Source organism: Cololabis saira, chromosome 11, assembly GCF_033807715.1.
Source record: "Cololabis saira isolate AMF1-May2022 chromosome 11, fColSai1.1, whole genome shotgun sequence".
Classification (NCBI taxonomy): Eukaryota; Metazoa; Chordata; class Actinopteri; order Beloniformes; family Belonidae; genus Cololabis; species Cololabis saira.
The window spans coordinates 9,743,976-9,763,140 of record NC_084597.1 but is presented as its reverse complement, the minus strand read 5'-3'; the positions used below and the strand labels follow the sequence as shown (position 1 = coordinate 9,763,140).

Here is a 19,165-nt window from a genome sequence, read left to right as displayed (position 1 = left end):
GCAGAGAGCTGGGACCAAAGTAACAAAGGAACCATCAGTAACTCACTACGCTGCCAGGGACTCAGATCCTGCAGGGCCAGACGTGTCCTGCTTAAGCCAGTACATGTCCAGGCCCGTCTGAAGTTTGCTAGAGAGTATTTGGATGATGCAGAAGAGAATTGGAAGAATGTTATATGGTCAGATGAAACCAAAATAGAACTCCTTGTGAAGACTTACAGAAAACATTTGACCTCTGTCATTGCCAACAAAGGGTATATATACAAAGTATTGAGATGAACTTTAATCATTGACCAAATACTTATTTTCCACTATAATTTGCAAATACATTGTTTTTAAATCAGAAAATGTGATTTTCTGGATTATCTTTTTTTTATTTTGTCTCTCATAGGTGAGATATACCTATGATAAGATACTTTTTTGCCCCACTGTATGTATATTTCTTTGTTAGTCTGTTATGAGGCATGAAATTGTACAGAAAGATGATTTATGTATTTTCATTTAGTTTCTCCCTTTGGTCATTGATACACTGAGTAAAAACGTATGGAGATCAAGTTGATCATTACGCTCATAGATTACAAATATTTCTCAAAAGTGTCATGGCAGATTTAATGATAATTTATTTTGTCCCTTCTAAAAAGGCATTTCCATTAGTGTAATTATTTTCTTTTATTCAATCCTGAATTATAGTATACCACAAAAATCTATTCATTAAATGGTCAGATTATTAGTGTTCAGCCTCTCAATATATGTTTAAGACCTTAAAATATGCTGTTTCACGTGATAATTGATGTCTAATTTTCCCCCCACCCAATAAAAAAACAAAAAATCAATATAGCTGTAATTTAAATAAGCTATTTAGTTGGAAAGATTTTTATACCAATCGTGAAACACCTTGCAAGTGACAAAGCATATTCTTCTTGGGGGAAGGAAATGCCTACATGAAAGAGGAAAAAAAGGTAGCTTATAGTATTTGTATTTATCAGTTTCTGTAACATGTTTGATTGGAACACCCAGTACTCGAGTTGAGGGGGGATGAGGGAGGATGAGGGGGATGGCATCCCCCCTGAAATAAAAACGGTCAAAATCATCCCCCCTGTAAAACTGCCACCCCCCCTTTCCATCCCTTATGTCATTTCATCAATGAATGTGGTTTTACTGCTATTTCAACATTTAGAGTCACCACCAGAAAAATAACTTATTTGACAATTTTCCCCTGTTTCAAGTAAATTTTCACTTGAAATAAGTAGAAAAATCTGCCAGTGGGACAAGATTTATCTTCTCATTACAAGCAAAAAAAATCTTGTTCCACTGGCAGATTTTTCTACTTATTTCAAGTGAAAATCTACTTAAAACAGGTGAAAATTGTTGTTTTTTCCAGTGATGAGTCTTGTTTTAAGTGTAATGAGATTTTTTTACTAAAATGAGACATTTTAACTAGAAATAAGACAAACATTCTTGTTACGATTTTGAGTTTTTGCAGTGATCCATTTTACTTATCCTGTGAAGGACAGAGTCATATTGATAAGTTCAGGAAACTGTTTTTTATTGTTGTGTTTTGATGTATTTGATGTAAGCCCAGTGGATATTTAAAGCTTACAGAAGGCTGCATTTAACTGCTGCTATGTCATTCCTGCAGTATTTCTGCAGGTGTTTTGGTCACTGCTATTATTTGTAATATATTATATTATTTGTAATCAGCACAAATTATCTGTCCCCATATGATACAATCCACCATCCCCCCTGATTTTATTTTACAACTCGAGTCCTGGGTAGAGCTGTAAGTTCAAGGCTCTAGATGGGGTTACTGAGCTAATAACGTTATCAAGGGGAAGACGGCTGCTGTTGTTCAACCTTCCCAGTCGGTTTGTGAAGATTAGTTTTAAATAACACAGATTTAAATTAAGTGCGCCACTTAGTTTTAGTGGCTTTTTGTAATTCCATGAAGATTAACCCCCCCAACGTGAACAAAGGTTTTGTTTCTGGAATCTAAATTGTGGGGCTGCAGTGACATATTTGGACAGGATTATATGTTTGGATTAAACCCCCTGAAATACACAACAAATTGTTTTGGTGACCAATGTGTTGTTTGCCTTTTGTTAGCAAGATATAAGGGGAAGCCACTGGGGCAGACTTTCATGAAGCTTGGTGGTAAATTAAATCATTAAATATAGGTACAGGAGCTGCTTTGTTAGTTTGTGGGGGGTTTTTTTCCTGAATTTTTTTGTATTACTTTTTGAGCAGAGAAACTCCAGCTGGACAAACTGAGCCAGTGGGGCGTAAGAAAACAGAGGTGGTAGCGGTGTTTCTGTATCGCTGTGACATAGATCAAGATCAGATCATATTTTACGATCAGTTAATCCAGAAAAACTGTATATTCCAGGGGGGTTCACATTAGGGGTGTGCAAACAAGGGTACCTCACGATTCGATTCAATTTCGATTCTTCTGATTATAACGATTGTCGATTCGATTATTGGTGCCACGATTCTTCGATTATTGTGATTTTTAATGCTTTTTTCCATACAAGATTGATTTTGTCTTCATCTGTGGCTACATTTGTAAATAAATAGCCAATCAATTAACTCAGTTCCTCTAACAACACTCATTAAGTAAATAACAAGGTTTTTTGAACATTTGACATGTATTTTTCAAAGACACAAAATAATGTATTTTATGACTATGTAAACATTTGCTCTTTGACTTACTTAACTTTGACCAGGGAAAGCTGCACTTGCATGAGAGCGCCCTCTATTGGCGGAAAACACTGAAAACGGTCAAGCCCTGGATTTAATGAGTTCATTAATTCAAGTAAACAAGATATGTACTTCCATCAAATTTATTTACTGTAAACATATCTGCCATATTTCAAGTGAACAATAAGAAATGTGCATTCTTGAAAATGAAATGATTCTGCAGCTTATTCAGTCTGGAATCTGGATAGGATAACTTAAAAAAAATATATATATATATATTTTTTTTTATTAATCGATTCCAAAACGTCACGTGTCGCATCGCGATGCATCGACACATCGATGAATTGCACCCACCTCTAGTTCACATACTTGTCACTGTATGTCATTGTAGAATGGTATAAACACAAGGGTACACTTTATGATTTTGGCTTAACAGTTTTGTTAGTTTTAATGTACAACCCAAGTGTAAAACTATATTACTGAAATAACGTGAACTTGTTCCCCAGTTTACACATGCTTTATTCCTCATCTTCTAACAACAAAGAGGAGAAATTACAAAGGTTTTATAGATTTAATCATCCTTCCTTAGTCTTAGTTTCATTTTAAGAGTGTACTTTAAATTGTGGTTGCTGTGTACAGACCTCCCTCTGCCCCCTACTCAGCTATTGATGAGATAGCTGATCTTTTAGCTCCTTATAAAGATTCTGAGATGATCATTTTAGGTGATTTTAATTTAAATTGGTTGAGCTCTGCCTCCAATTATCTGAAGGAAGTCAGTGAAAATCTTAATCTCTCACAGCTAATTACTGAACCTACCAGGCCAAACTTGAAAGATTTTTCAAGCTCAACTCTGATTGACTTGATTCTGACAAACAGAGGTGACAAAATTACTGACTCAGGAGTATTTGAGCTTGGTTTTAGTGATCACTGTCCGATATTGAAAAACAAAGAAGAAAAAACTAAGTCCTCGTATGATGATCAGTAGGAATTTTAAACATTTTGTTCCACAAGCCTTTCTGTCTGACCTTTATGAAAGTGACATTCATGACACTGCTAAAATTCCTGATGATGACTTAGCTCTTGACCATTTTTGTAAGACCTTTAATTCTATAGTCAATAAACATGCTCCTTTTAAAAAACGTAGGGTGCAAAATAGGTCAACTTCCTGGTTCACAGCTGAAATTTCATTTCAGAGATTTCAGAGAAATATTTCAGAGAAATATTTTCAGAGAAATAAAGCCTGGGCTCTTGCCAGGCGCACTGGTGACCCCAGTCACTGGCTTACTGTGTATGGTGTATTAGAAATAAATAAAATAAATAAATAAATAAAGAAATAAATGCACAGCCACAATAAGAAAGGCTAAAGCTGATTATTTTTTTGTTTTTAATTCCAAAATCATTTCTTTTAACCTGAAGTATTCTCCCTCTTTTCCTCCTCTCACTGCAGCTGATGGATCCTCAATGTCAGATCATAAAGAGATCTGTGCTGCTTTTTTTTTTTTTTTTAATATTTCCCATTTTTACCACCCCGTGCTCCTGCCTACTGACAGTCCTGGGCATCACCAGACAGGGTGGGGCTTCTCCGGCCGAACGTAGCGCGTGGAAGGATCACGTTATTCCGGCCAGATCCTCCCCACCCCATCTGGCGCCCCGGTTGGCCAGAGGGGGCATGTGTAGCCCAGGACTGTTGCATGTTTTTGTGAGGGTAGCTCCCATTAGGTACCCAGGGTATGGGGGGAACATACAAACTCCACACAGAAAGATCCTTTCGCCAACCCCACCCATGGTGTGGGCACTGAAGTCATGGGGGAACTAACACGCACTTCAGCACCCACAGCGTCCCCCGGCGGGAATCGAACCCAGGACGTTCTTGCTGTGAGACCGCTGCACTACCAGCTGCGCCACCGTGCCCCTGTGCTGCTTTTAACAAACATTTTTTAGCTGCTGGTGACCTCTTTGACAAATCTGATTCAGAAACCCCTCTGTCCACTATTGTTCCTGATTCTCAGATGATTCTAAACTTGACCCTTACTTTTTAAAGCTTGCCAGCCCAATTATAGTAAATTATATGACGTTAACCGTTCTATCTTATTAGGTACAGTTCCTAGGGTCTGGAAAACTGCTTTCGTGACTCCATTGCATAAAAATGTGGATAAAACTATATATATATATATATATATATATATATATATATAATATATATATATATATATAAATAATAAGCACATATATATGCCTTAGGTTCTTACCAGCATGGTATTAAAAATTAATATGTGTGCAGACAAGGTGGGAAAAAAAACATAATTTAAGAAAACATTTACAAAGCACCAATGTTTATTTAACTAATTTACATGAAATGAAAAAAATAACTTTACAAATTAGGCCTAGATACACTTTTATACATCTGATTTTAAAAGTGACAGTTTCATGGCAAACATTAGAAACACCAGTAATTAAATGCTTCTTTTAAGGTTTTGAATCATCTTACAAAAAAATGGCTCATTGTTATTTTATCATCAGATTTAAGAAGTGCTGCAGCAACAATTTAAACAGGGAATAAATTCTTCGGTGGTCAACAATGTTAAAAGAAACAGTTCACAAAGACAAAGTAAAGGTTTCTTTTTGTCAGACAATAAAGGTAAAGATTTGGTTTCACCTGGAAAAAAAGAAACCTTCACTGTAAATTCTCAATAGTCACAATGAACTGCATAGAAGTAGCTCACAATAACATCTTTCTTCATTATTGCACAAGGTATCTTTTAATCTGTATATTTTTAAATAAGGTTGTGAGCAGGTGTATTTTATCCTGAGTTAAAACAGGTACCATTAATACAGGTAACGAGTGGAGGACAGAGGAGCCTCTTAAAGAAGAAGTTACAGGTCTGTAAAAGACAGAAATTTGTTTGTAGGTGACCAAATACTTATTTTACCCAGGAATTTACCAATTCATTCAGTAAAGATCCTACAATTTTCTGGATTTTTGTTTCATTTTGTTTCTCATAGTTGAGATGTACCTGTGATGAAAAATACAGGCCTCTCTTATCTTTTTAAGTGGAAATCAACAATCAGAACCAACACCAAACTGAGATGCACTAGTGGCAGCGGTGGATGTATGGAATAAATTAGATAGGGATTTGAAATTATGTAAAACCTTAACCTTATTTAAAAAAACATTGAAAAGAAGGATGATGTCCTTATACTGTATTAAATTAATGAGTGGTGATGCTTGCTATGTTGATTTGGGTATTTATTTAATTGGTGATTTGCTTTGATTTTTTAAGGATGAAGGTAACATTTAGACTGCACCTTATTTTAAAAATCTTTTTTTTTTTATTTCTTGAGGAATTTTTGTTATCCCCATGGAGGCAATTTGTTTTACTGGCGGTCTTTCTCTTACTTCTTGCTTTTATTTCATTAATTGAATTAATCTTTTTGAGGGTAGGCAAATAATAAGCTTTGCTTCAGCCTACCCCTTTTTCGGTCTAGATGTTATTTGTTTATTTGTATATTGGAAACTTTTTTGTAATGTTTTCTTTGAACAGTGTATTCGTTTTTTTGTTGTCATTTTTATTCTTTGTTTTTTTTTTTTTTTTGTGTCATGACCGAAAATAAACTAAACTAAACTAAGTGGGAGAACTTGCACAATTGCCGGCTGACTAAATACTTTATTGCCCCACTGTAGCTGTAGGCTATGATAAATCTATTTTATATTATTATTATTGTTGATTATATTCTATTTTGCAGTGTAGTGTTGTTTTCTCCCATATTACGTGAACGAAACAGGAGCGCGTCACGTCAGAGACATTTCCAGCTGCCCGTGAACGCATCACCGAGGCCTGCTGCCGCTGCACGCCGTCTCCGGCTCCGATTTCCGACTCGTGTTTTGGCCGGCTGAAAACACGGGACAGGTGTCCACTGGCACTCCTCGAAAGACGACGGCTTTATTTTTCAAGTTTTGAACAACTGTGAGGTCTCCATGGGCCTCACACTGAGTTATTGGCTGTGCGCTGGTCGCTGTGCGCCCCCCCACAATAACAGCAGCCGCAGCGGTGAGACGCGTCTTCTGGATGTGTAGTTGCGCTCCCGCAGATTAGAACCGCTGCTCTTTTTTTAGTCTCCTTGCAGGGCGTTTCCCCCTATTCTATTTTTATTTATTTATTTATTTGTTTATTGAATTTATTAATTGTTTTAAGTGACAATTTGCTGCTGCGAGTTTGTCTCTGGACCTCAGTCGGTCGGAAGCTGCAGTTGCAGCGTCGCGTCCCGAGGAGGAGCGTCTATTATTTATTACAGCGGAGGATCCGCCGCCGCGCAGAGACTTATCAGGACTGAGACGGAGAGGAGTCAACATGTTTGAGGCCAGAGGAGTCCCCTTCATCCTGCTCGACATAGCCTGTCTGATCCTGGGTATGTGTTTAAAAGGTCTTTGCTTCACTGGTGGTGGGGAATAATTTATAAGCCGATTTGACAGTTGGATGTAATCCTGTTGTTGGGATATTTCGCAGTTTGCATATCACGTGAAGGGAGCGGTGTCCAGGAAAACTTGGACTATATTACCGCGGTTGAATTGGTTTGATATTGGATATTGGATATTCGACATTCAACACCCATAAAACTTGTGATACATACCACTGATTTTGGTCAAACCACTTGTGATGTGTTCATGGTCATCTAGACTATATATCACAAAACAGTAATTATTAAAAAATCATATAAAAAATCATATATATGGGCTGATTTAAAAATCATATATAGGGGCTGATTTAATGTGGTTTAATGAATTCAACACCCATAAAACTTGTGATACATACCACTGATTTTGGTCATATTGCTTAGAATAGAATAGAATAGAATAGAATAGAATAGAAGACTTTATTAATCTCCCAGAGGAGAAATTCAGTCGTGCAGCAGCCAAAACACACACACACTTTATACAAAAAATGTAAAATAGAAATAACCAATAAGTGGTTAAATAATAAAAAGAACAATATAAAAAGTAGAAAAAGAGTATGTACAAGAGAGAGAAAAAAAATAGTAAACACCAAAACAAAATTGATAATATTTACAAAAAATGTACAAATATTTTCAAAAATACTTGAGGTATTTGAGGTATTGAGGCTTGTGATGTGTTCATGGTCATCTAGACTATATATCACAAGAGAGTAATTATTATAGAATCATATTATGGGCTGATTTAATGAGGTTTAATGAATTCGACACCCATAAAACAATCAGTGTTATGTATTGCAAGTTTTATGGGTGTTGAATGTCGAATATCCAATATCAAACCAATTCAACCGCGGTGACTATATTTTTAAACTGTGGTGAAGCACTTATCAAATAACCTGTCATAAATGTTTTTGGTGTGCTTATTGTGAACGGTCCCCATGCTTTTGAGAATCTATGGTACTATTTTTCAGCACAAACAAAAACAGTCACCAGCAGCAGAATAACACAGACACATATTTCATGATTATTATATATCATTCGTATGGAGTGTGATATTATGCCATTATAGTTGATTGTTTTCATATGCTGTGGCTCATTCAGACCACGTGCTTTTATAGCTATGCCTAATTCAAGTTAAGCATGTGAATTTACTGATTTTTCCACTGAAGGGCAGGTTTAAAGGTTGTTAGAAGTCAAATTACTGCATTTATTCTAATAAGTTTACCAGTACATGTAACCACAATGTACTCTGATCATCATCGGTCTCAAATCAACATCTGGCAGATTAGAAGTTTAACTCAACAGTCATGTTGCATCTAAAACAGATGTTTAGTCCAAGTGAATCATTGATTCAGATGTCATTTTTTTGTTCATTTTTCTTTTTCTCAGCCATAATATTACGTCTTTATTCTTGGACTGAAGTCTTAAAAGGCTGCTTTGTGTCACTTGCGCCCAGATATTGTCTCGTGGGGCTTTTTGAGTTTTTAAAATCTAATTATGATTGATTGATGTTTGTACCTTGACTCATAGAATCATTACGCCATTCGTTTTGAAAGATGCTTGCCACATGTGCAAATGTCCTCTATTAGTCTGAATCACCAGCTGATGGAGATTTTTCCAATAAAAGTTAATTTATTCAGTTAAAGTCCTCCTTCTGCCTCACTTAAAAAAACGGGGGAAGAAATCTAAATATGTGAAAAAGCAGCTGGATTAGATATAACGTATTCAGATGGGTCCGTTGTTAATGCTTGTTGCCTTCCACTCATGTCAGTTGCATATTTATTGATCGTAAAAGGCTTTCAGACTATTGGCTACGTCGTCAGGTGGCCACAAAAAGCTTTCAGGGGCCAAACTGCACCATGAGATTATAAGGGGCTGGGTTTACTGACTACAAGCAAAAGGATGATCTCAGCTGCTGATTGGATTTATTCTTCCAAGTCAAGCTAAATATTAAATCATAGCAAGGCATCTGTAAACCCTCCTCCTGACTCGGACTGCTGTTCAACTTGCACATGCGTGGAGTGAGGATCAGTCTCCGGAATGTGAAGATATGACTTTAAAGAGATGTTTTATTCACTCGAATGAATAACCAGCAGATGGGACAGAGAGTTTTCCTTTTCACGGCTGTCAGAAACGGTTGTGAGTCGTTTTGACAGCCTATGAGGGTTTGTGTCCCAACTCTGTGATACTTTCAGCTGCTGTGCGTGTCGTTGTGTTTGTCGTCTTTTGCTTGAGGCCTGTTTTGCGTGCGTTACACCTCGATAATTGTCTGTCACTTCTGCTTCCACAGTGTCCCTGCTTTGTAATGGCGTAAATGGGTCAAATAGGCAGCAAGATGACAGCATTACATTTAGACTTTGAACCGTCAATACCAATTAGCTTTAGCTCATATATTTATGGTTGTTTTTTTATTATTATTATTATCTAATGGGAGTGTCTAGGGCTGGGCGATATGGACCAAAAGTCATATCTCGATATTTTCTAGCTAAATGGCGATACTCGATATATATCTCGATATTTTTTCTGTGCCTTAATTGGGGTTTCCCCCAAAGCATTATAGCATAGCATCTCTGTTAGCTTCATTTTTTTCTGAGGCAAACCCTTAAAAAAACAGTCAGTTTTAATACAAAGCCTCGTGCCAAATGTCACACAGGTACCTTTATTAACAGAGGTCTGCACAATATCAAAATGTATAAAACAAATGAAATAAAAATAAACTGGCTGCATATATAGAATAAAAATGCTTCTTGAATAAAATAAAACAAATATCCCTTTCCTGCATAACAATTAAATTAAAATACACTGTGCAATTAATACAATGTAGACAGTAACAGGCAGACTTTTCCACTGAGGTTGACAGTTGTGCAAATAACAAAACATTTGTGCAAATCTCAAATAAAACATTCAAGTCAATGTGTCACAAAATAAGCTATATCAAAATCATTAAAAAAAAAATGTAAATTTTTTTTTTTTTTTTTCGATATAAACGATATTGTCTCGTACCATATCGTGTTTGAAAATATATCGATATATATTAAAATCTCGATATATCGCCCAGCCCTAGGAGTGTCTAAAGTTCCTTTCACACCAGAGTACTCTTGACAAAAGTTTCCAGTCCTCTCATATTGGAAAAGAAAACCCCACATGGACACAAGTCTGTCTCTAATATTGTGTTTTTTGCAGCATCTACTTGTAGTTCCTAAATTCTGACATGCATTATTCATGTCTTCCAGATAGCGCCTCCGTGATTCACACTGAGTAACGTGTTCCTTGTACGTTGATGAGCTGCAACATTTCTGCTTTAAAACGGTTCCTGTTCGGTGTCAGTTCTCCACCTGGCTGTTGTTTATAATTATGCAAATGACAAAATGACAAATTCTCAGGTTGAAGTTCAACAACTGGAGGTTTTTCGCCCCCTTTAATGCCCCGACCAACCAACGGAGCCATCCTATCACCCAGTTTTAAAAACAAATACGCTTGGGAAGTTTTTATCCGAGGCAGATTTATTTATTTGAGCACAAAATCGGAAACAAATACATACCTGTTGTTGGTTTTTAACTGAATTCATTATCACTGTGTGTATTAGTGGTCAAGGTTGTCAACATTGAATTTTAGTGCGTAATTTTCCTGGCTTGCTGTCCTGCCTGTCGGTGTTTGTCACCTGTCATGTTGCCTATTAGTTTGTCTAGTTATAATGTTGCTTTTTGTGCATGGCTTTTTATTCTGTGTTTAGTGCTTTTGTCTTGTTTGTTTTTGGCCTGTTAGTGTGTTATTGTGTCTTGTGTTATTAATGCTGATGTTACTGTTGCTGCTTCATGTTGTTCTGTTTTCATGTGTAGCAATTGTCTGTTAAGCTTATGTTAACCTGTGTATTTATGTATTTTAGCTTAGTTTTTACCTCTTAATCTCTATTCTGATATAGCCTTTTTATTCGGAAATGTTTTATTGATTGTATCTAATAATTCTTTCTTTTAGGTTGACTATTTTTACACCAGTCCAGGGACAGCGGATGCAAAATAGCCTTTTTGGCTAATTCCGGCACATTTTACATAGGTTTAAATGTGTTGATAATGTGCATTGTCCCTGTAATCTAAACCTTTAAATTAGGGCTGTTCGATTTTGCCCAAAAATACAATCTCGATTTTTTTCTCTCAAAATCCGATTTTCGATTACGATTATTTTGTGAATTGACAAAAGGCAAAGAAATGATTTCAAATATGCTGTTTTTTTATTGAACATTTGCCCCATTGGGCTTTAAGTGCAAACTTTGCTCTTATTAAACCAAAAATGAATGAATAAAGCGCAAAACTCTGTAAAATAAGTTGAAAAAAAGTTTTAAAAAATATAATAAAATATAAAGTTTGATCTCTGGAAAAAAAATCAGCAAATTAGCACTTGCAAACATACAGTAAGTTATATTTAAAATTAAATAAAACAAAACATTTTCTAATTAAACTAAACTGGGTCTTTGCATGCTAAATAATAATGCAACCCATGAAGGAGGTAGAGGTGTGTAATGTCAGTCATTACATTTGCTAAAGAGCCTCTCCGATGGGGCACTTGTCGCAGGTATTGAGAGGTATTTCCATCAATCATTAATATGGTATCAATCATTAATATGTGTGCAGACAAGGTAAAAAAAAAAAAAAGTGAAAAATCGATTTTACGAGTTTCACGTTTTAACATCGTTCTAATTACATAATCGTGATTACGATTTAAAATCAATTAATCGAACAGCCCTACTTTAAATAAATAAAATAAAAATAAAATTAAAAAACTGGGTCTGTAATAGCGGAAGGGTTATTTATTCTTCCTCATTTTAGGATTGTAAGTTTGCCTTTCAGCGTTTCATGGAGAAATGCGTTGCTGTCCTGCACCGCTTGAGTAGTTCTGACCTGATGTTTTGGGTGGATTTTTTTTGTTTATTTTGTAACCCAACTCACCTTAATTCTGATCTCTTCCCTCAACAGGAGGTCTGCCTCTGGCGGCCTTTAACCTGGGTAAGATCCGCCCCTATCAGAGGGGCTTTTTCTGTAGTGACGACAGCATCAAGTACCCTTTCCACCACAGCACCGTCACCTCCACGGTGCTCTACACCGTGGGCTTCAGCCTGCCTATTAGCTGCGTGAGTAGGAGCTGCTCACGAAGGGTTTCATCACACGCTCGCGGCCACATCACAGGGCAAATATGTTGACTTGTCAAACGCGTGTGTGAAACGTGTAGTACGAGGTGTGCCGGGTCGGTTGGCTCTGGTATGATGTGTGCTGCCTTTTACGGCCACGCCTAAATGGAAAGCTTCCCCAGCTTCTGTTATCAAGCAAAGTTGTCCTTTTCCTGCTTTGGCAAGTCAAAGTTTGCGCTGTGAGAGGAGTCTGCGTGCCGATAAAAGTGTAAAGTTGAAGAACAGGTGCGCAAAACCCCAAAAAAACCCAGCTAACTGTGGAGTACAGGAAACTAAAGGACGAAGGAGGATGTCCACTCTTAATCATTCTTTTTTTTTTTTTTAAACGCTTGGTCTAATAAAACTCATAAAACTAATTGCAAACCATAAATCAGTCTTATCAACCTGCTTTAACGTCAACAGACCAAGTAGATCTAGTCGGTGAACTTTCCATTGCTGTTGCTAATTAAAAAAAAACAGACATGCAGGCTCTGCCTCCTGCTCCTTAAAATAGCAGGAATGCTCTACTGGATCAGAGCAGTTGTTTCTAGTGAATAACGGAGGGAGGACAGGCTGCCTGTGTTTGCCTCGTCTTCCTTTGTTGCTCTCTGTGATTTATATCTTCTGTCTTTTATGGGTAATTGTAGCCACAAGACTGGGTTTGATTGATCTTGTAGTGATCTCCAGCAGCTCGCGTCATTGTTCGAGGTCTTTTTTGCGGCATGTGTGGAAGAATATGTTGTAATTCGGAGCTGGAGCACCCTGAGGCGACATTGTGAAGTAAAAGTGATGTGCTTTTTTTTAATCTGAGAGGAAGACAAAGGGCCAAATCCACAAAAGGATTGCGCGGCTTCTGCGGCCGCTAAACCGGTGCAAATGAGACAAAAAGAGAGCGTCTAATTCACAAAGCACCCGCAAAAGACGAATTGCAGCACAAACTGCGCTGCCAAGCAAATAGTGTCATGGTGCGCCTGTGCCATTTGCATGCATGTAAATTAGGTAATATTCATACATTCGGCGCAAAATGGCCCCCTTTCTATGCAAATAAGCCTCATTGCAAAAACCGTCTAATTCACAAAGGCCAGCGCTATTTGCCACCCGCAAAAATAGTGGAGCAAATACCGTCTTTTCGAAGCGTGTATTAACTGCGCGCAAACTCACTCCTCACTCCCTCTCTGTCTCTGTTTCTCTCTCTCTTCAATATCATTCAAGCCTGTGTGATACTGAATGATATTAAAGGTGAAATCTACAGTCAGACATGACTGTACACAGTCAGATCAAGTGGGGTTGTGGACTTATCTCGGATTTAAAAATAAAAATAACAGGACGGAGCTCAGGATTCATCCATACAGTAGGGGCTGCTTTATTACAAACAATTCCACCATATAAACATAGAAATCTAGAATGTGTGTGTTTAACAGCTGACCTGTAGGTGTGTGCAGCAAAACACAGAACATGAATTACCGTCAGATCCTGATCTGATCCCGATCCGGTGTTAATGAAGTTACTGCAAAACTTTATGGGCGTGTTTGCGCCGGCATATCATTAGAGCAAAATCTTTTGTGAATAGGACCTTAAGGCGGGGCAAATTGCGGGCGCAAATGCGGCGCAATTCGCAGCGCTATTTGCGGGTGCAATCTATTCTTTGTGGATTTGGCCCAAAGTGTAACAGGGATCTGGTAACAGAAGCTGATCCAGAAACCTGATCCAGCTGCTCAGGATTCGCTCACAGAAGAAAGTAACATGCATCCAATAACCAATAACCTGCTTTAACATGTCATTTTTATGCTTTTAGCTTGACTTCTCTCCAGTAACACGCAGCTCTTCTGCCATACCAACACTTTTAACCATCTCTCATGCTCCTGAAAGCTGACGAGGATGAAGCCAACCCTCTGCGGGAGCAACGCCACTCACCCGGCTACCTGTTGCATGGTGGGGAGGTGTCTGATTCCCGCTTGTAACCTGTATTTTCTCTCTCTCTCGTTGCTTCTCCGCTAGTGGGACTCCCATTTGCAATACTCAATTTGGTGCGCAGGCCTTTTCATCGAGGTTTTTTCTGTAACGATGATACAATCAAGTACCCCTATAAAGAGGACACCATTTCCTATCAGTTGTTAGGAGGGGTTATGATTCCCTTCACAATACTCATTGTAAGTGCATCGGTTTATCTTTCTGCTAACTGGCCCTCTGGGCACTCTTTCTCTCTTTTTTATTTTGTCTTCAGCTCATCTTCATTTTAACATTTTAACTTCCACCCAGCTTTCTTTGGTTGTTGTTCTTACTAAATATACTATTTTATTGTATTATGTCTTGTAGTTTTGCTTTCATGGGGCACCAGATTGGATTTGAAATCAAACAATGGAGATGTGATCAAAGTGTAGACTTTTGGCTTTAAATTAAGCGGTTTCACAAAATTATGGGATTTACAATTTAGGAATTACAGCAAATTTATCAAAGAGCCTCTGTTTTCTACGGAAGAGTATTAGGGCCAGGCAGGAGAAATTTTTTTTTTTTTTATTGTGCACTTCGAGAAAAAAGTCGAAATGTTGAGGAAAAAAAGTCGAAATGTCGAGAATAATGTTGAAATACAATTTCAAGAATAAAGTCAAAATTTCGCCTTTTTTCTCAACAATTCAACTTTATTCACAAAATTTTGAATTTTTTCTCAACATTTCGACTTTTTTCTCGAAATTGTACTTCAACATTATTCTCGACATTTCGACTTTATTCTCCTTAACATTTCGACTTTTTTCTCGAAATTGTGCTTCAACATTAATCTTGACATTTCGACTTTTTTCTCGAAATTGTATTTCAACATTAATCTCGACATTTCGACTTTATTCTCCTTAACATTTCGACTTTTTTCTCGAAATTGTGCTTCAACATTAATCTCGACATTTCGACTTTTTTCTCGAAGTGCACAATAAAAAAAAAATCTTCCCCTCTCAAATATTTTTTCTCTTCCATGGCCCTAATACTCTTCCGTAGTTTTCAATGCGACGTGAGTGTAATTGAAAAAAAAATAAGTATATTCCATTGAATACCTGAAATCTGGCATCCTGAGACATCACCAAGCTGGAATTGTTTTACCAGCGAAACATCTGCCAAATTCTAACTCAGCACCTAAAATCACCAGCAGATGTTTCATCTGCTCTTCTGACCTGAAGTAACGACAATTGGACCAATTCTGACCAGTTGACGTGTTGTCAGTGGTCCAAACAAGTTTGAGCCATTGAAAATGGAGGTACTTTTCTCTGACTGGCTGCAATTCCTACTTACTTAATGCCAGATTTTTGTGAAACCTCTTAAACTAAAGCGGAAAGTCCGCACTTTGATCACAGTTGGTTTTATTTCAACTCCATTGTTGGTGTCTGAAGGTCAAATCCTGAACGCTCTGTCACTTTCCTCGTACTTCTGGGCCCAACTGCATTTGTTTGCCGCCAGCACCAACTACAACTCACATCCCGGCAGCATCTTGTAGACAGTTTTCATCTTCAAATTTGCAGATGAGACAGTGTTAGAATTTTCTTTGATACATACCGGCTCCAAACGCAGCTGCAGCAACAGTTTGCAGAAAACAGACACTAAACACAGCAGCCGTGAAACTCGCAGAATCGATGAAACTTCAGCTTTTCTGCTGCAGAACGGACCGAAAAGTACTTTGCAAAAAGTATCTCTCGTGTACATTTTTCTTTTATTATAACTGAAGTAAAGATGAAATACTTTACTCGATTCAAGAGTTTATTCCTGTATTTTAAATATGACAATACAATTAATATTAACCTTAGATCAGGTATGATAATCTAAACCAGGGGTCGGCAACCAGCGGCTCCAGAGCCGCATGCGGCTCTTTAGCGCCGCCCTAGTGGCTCCTGGAGCTTTTTCAAAAATGTTTGACCTTTTTTTTTTCCTTTTTTTTTGTTTTGTTTTTTTTTCCTTTTTTTCTCCTTTTTTCTCTTTTTTCCTTTTTTTTCTATTTTTTTCTTTTTTCCTTTTTTTCTCTTTTTCCTTTTTTTCTTCTTTTTTTTCCTTTTGTTCTCTTTTTTTCTTCCTTTTTCCTTTCCTTTTTAATCTCGACATTCCGACTTTTTTCTCAACATTTCGACTTTTCTCTTGAAATTTTGAATTTTCTTTCGACATTTCGACTTTTTTCTCAACATTTTGACTTTTTCTCGACATTTCGACTTTTTCTTGAAGTGCATAATGAAAAAAAAAATCTTCCCCCAGTTATAACTAATATAGATACATGCAGCATGTGCTGCCTTCATTTTAAGGCTTATACAAGACTTCATTTTTTGCGTCTCCAGACATATTTGTTTTTTGTGTTTTTGGTCCAATACGGCTCTTTCAACATTTTGGGTTGCCGACCCCTGATCTAAACGCTCTGGGCTTGTCACCCATTAACAGTGTTTTATAAAACACTTGCAGTGGCGTAAAGCAGGACTTTCGTAAGTCATTAGTCATCTGTACTCCAGCAGAAATGCTGGGTCAAGTTATCTAACTTAAATGTACAAACTTGTCAGTTTTTCATATGAAGAAATTATCTAAACCCTTAGATTAAAATATATTTCATCTTAAGTGGACATCCTCCTTTTGGCCAAGGTTGTTTTTTATTCTGGATCTCAGGATCCCGGCCAGAGCACTTATCTGGTCGGGGTCCGAGTCCTCTCCGTCTTATTTCCTTCCGGTAGACTTGAGGCTGTGAACGTGTTTCAGATCAATTAGCCTGCAGCGAATGCAAGAAACCGTTTGCTCTGGCTCTGTACAAAGTTCACAAAATCCAACTTTTAAGCAGTTTAGTTTGTTTAATCTGTACAAAAACTACAATTTAGAAACCGACTGACTTTCCACTAAAGCCAGAGAAACCAGTGCACGCGTTAAAATGAGGTAGCGTCCTGCTTCCTGTTAAATAGCACTGTTCGTACACAAGACGGGAATCAATTTTCGCATCTTATCCTCAATTTATAAGACAATGAAACTCCTTTTAAATGAATTAACTTTCTTAAACACCAGAGAAGGCAGTTATTTTATCATTGCTGGCCCTGTTCGTACGGTGGCCGAGACCCGCCATTGCTGAAAATAAAAGTAACGCTGCAAACAGAAACAAACGCTGCTGCAAATAAAAGAAACACTGCAAATATAAAGAAACCCTGCTACAAATAAAAGAAACGCTGCAAATATAAAGAAACCCTGCTACAAATAAAATAAAAAAACAACGCAAATAAAAAAGCCACAACGGAAGTGAATTACCGGGGAATATTTTTGCCGATGCACCGGTGTTGCACATTAAAAATGACACGTAGCGACGTTGAACACTAACTTTTTCACTTATTTTCTCGTTCGTTCGTTCTTATTCCTCGCGCTTCTTATTTCTTCCTTTTCACTTACGTCCTCTTCTTCTTCTTTTCCTTTGACGAAAAAAACACCGGTGCATCGGCAAAAATAGTTAATAGTAATAGTAATTCACTTCCGTTGTGGCTTTTTTATTTGCGTCGTTTTTTTTAAATTTGCAGCGGTGTTTCTTTATATTTGCAGTGTTTATTTTATTTGCAGGGGCTTTTTTTTTATTTGCAGCGTTTCTTTAATTTTCAGCAATGGCGGGTCTTCGGCCACCGTATGTTCGTCATTAGGATGAATATTTAATTTGATATGTAAACTTTTCTCATGTTTTTGTGCAGCCCCATAACTCCACCCTTTCCTCTCCCTGCAGATGATCTTTGGCGAGTGCCTTTTAGTTTATTTTAACCGCCTCAAGTCGAAGTCATCCTTCGGCAGCTATGTTGCCTGTGTTTACAAAGCCGTTGGGACCTTCCTTTTCGGCGCCGCGATGAGTCAGTCTCTGACGGACATCGCCAAGTACTCCATCGGCCGGCTCAGGCCGCACTTCCTGCACGTGTGCAAACCTGATTGGACCACCATCAACTGCTCAGCAGGGGCTTATATCGAAAACTTCGCCTGCACTGGAGACCCGACGACAGTCGGTGAGGGCAGGTATGTGTTTCAGATCAAAATATGTCTACGCCATTCACTTAATTTCATGTCAACTTCAAGTTTTTTGTAAACCATGGTTTGTTTCAGCCATCAGCAGTGTTTTTGTTACCGATTACTTCCGAATGTGGTTTATTTAAGCCTGACTTAACTATTAGCACACTAGGGATGGGCGATATCTTACCGTTCACGATAAACCGTCCAAAAAATTCCCCACGGTAAGAATTTGTCATCCCGCGGTAAAAATTATAAAAACAAAGATATGAGCGAGCAAGAAAGAAAGATATGAGCGAGCAAGAAAGAAAGAAATAAATGAGCGAGCAAGAAAGAAAGAAAGAAATGAGCGAGCAAGAAAGAAAGAAAGAAAGAAAGAAAGAAAGAAAGAAAGAAAGAAAGAAAGAAAGAAAGAAAGAAAGAAAGAAAGAAAGAAAGAAAGAAAGAAAGAAAGAAAGAAAGAAAGAAAGAAAGAAAGAAAGAAAGAAAGAAAGAAAGAAAGAAAGAAAGAAAGAAAGAAAGAAAGAAAGAAAGAAAGAAAGAAAGAAAAAGAAAGAAAAGATCTGAGTCATTCCAGTTTTGCAGTACAGGTGTAACTCATTTAATTGTTTTTTATCAATTAAATTTAATTGTTGTAGTTTAGTAGCATTTAGTATCTTTTACAGCAGTGTTTTGGCTCCAAAGACTGAATGTGATGATAGATTTATAGTTACAAAGGTGGAGTTGAATTGGTATTTTTTTTAATCGCCATTTTTATTGTTATCGGGATAAATGCCAGAAATTATCGTGATACATTTTTTAGTCCATACCGCCCATCCCTATAGCACACAGATTATTGCACTTGTCACATCTTTATTGAACACATGGCAGAATCATTCACAG

General features: G+C 37.4%; 1 protein-coding gene across 2 annotated transcripts in view; it reads left to right on the top strand.

Moving 5' to 3' along the window:
- The first annotated feature begins 6,506 nt into the window (after nt 1-6,506).
- The window catches only part of plpp1a (phospholipid phosphatase 1a), a 23,031-nt gene continuing 10,372 nt past the window's right edge, over nt 6,507-19,165 (top strand). Inside the window, exons 1-3 of one of the 2 annotated variants that reach the window (XM_061733674.1) lie at nt 6,507-7,098; nt 14,300-14,451; nt 18,012-18,292. In XM_061733674.1, coding sequence (XP_061589658.1) covers nt 7,041-7,098; nt 14,300-14,451; nt 18,012-18,292 — 491 coding nt within the window. In that variant the 5' untranslated portion in view covers nt 6,507-7,040. Of the gene's footprint in view, nt 7,099-12,110; nt 12,266-14,299; nt 14,452-18,011; nt 18,293-19,165 lie in introns of both variants that reach the window. The other variant, XM_061733673.1, reaches the window with a different exon arrangement.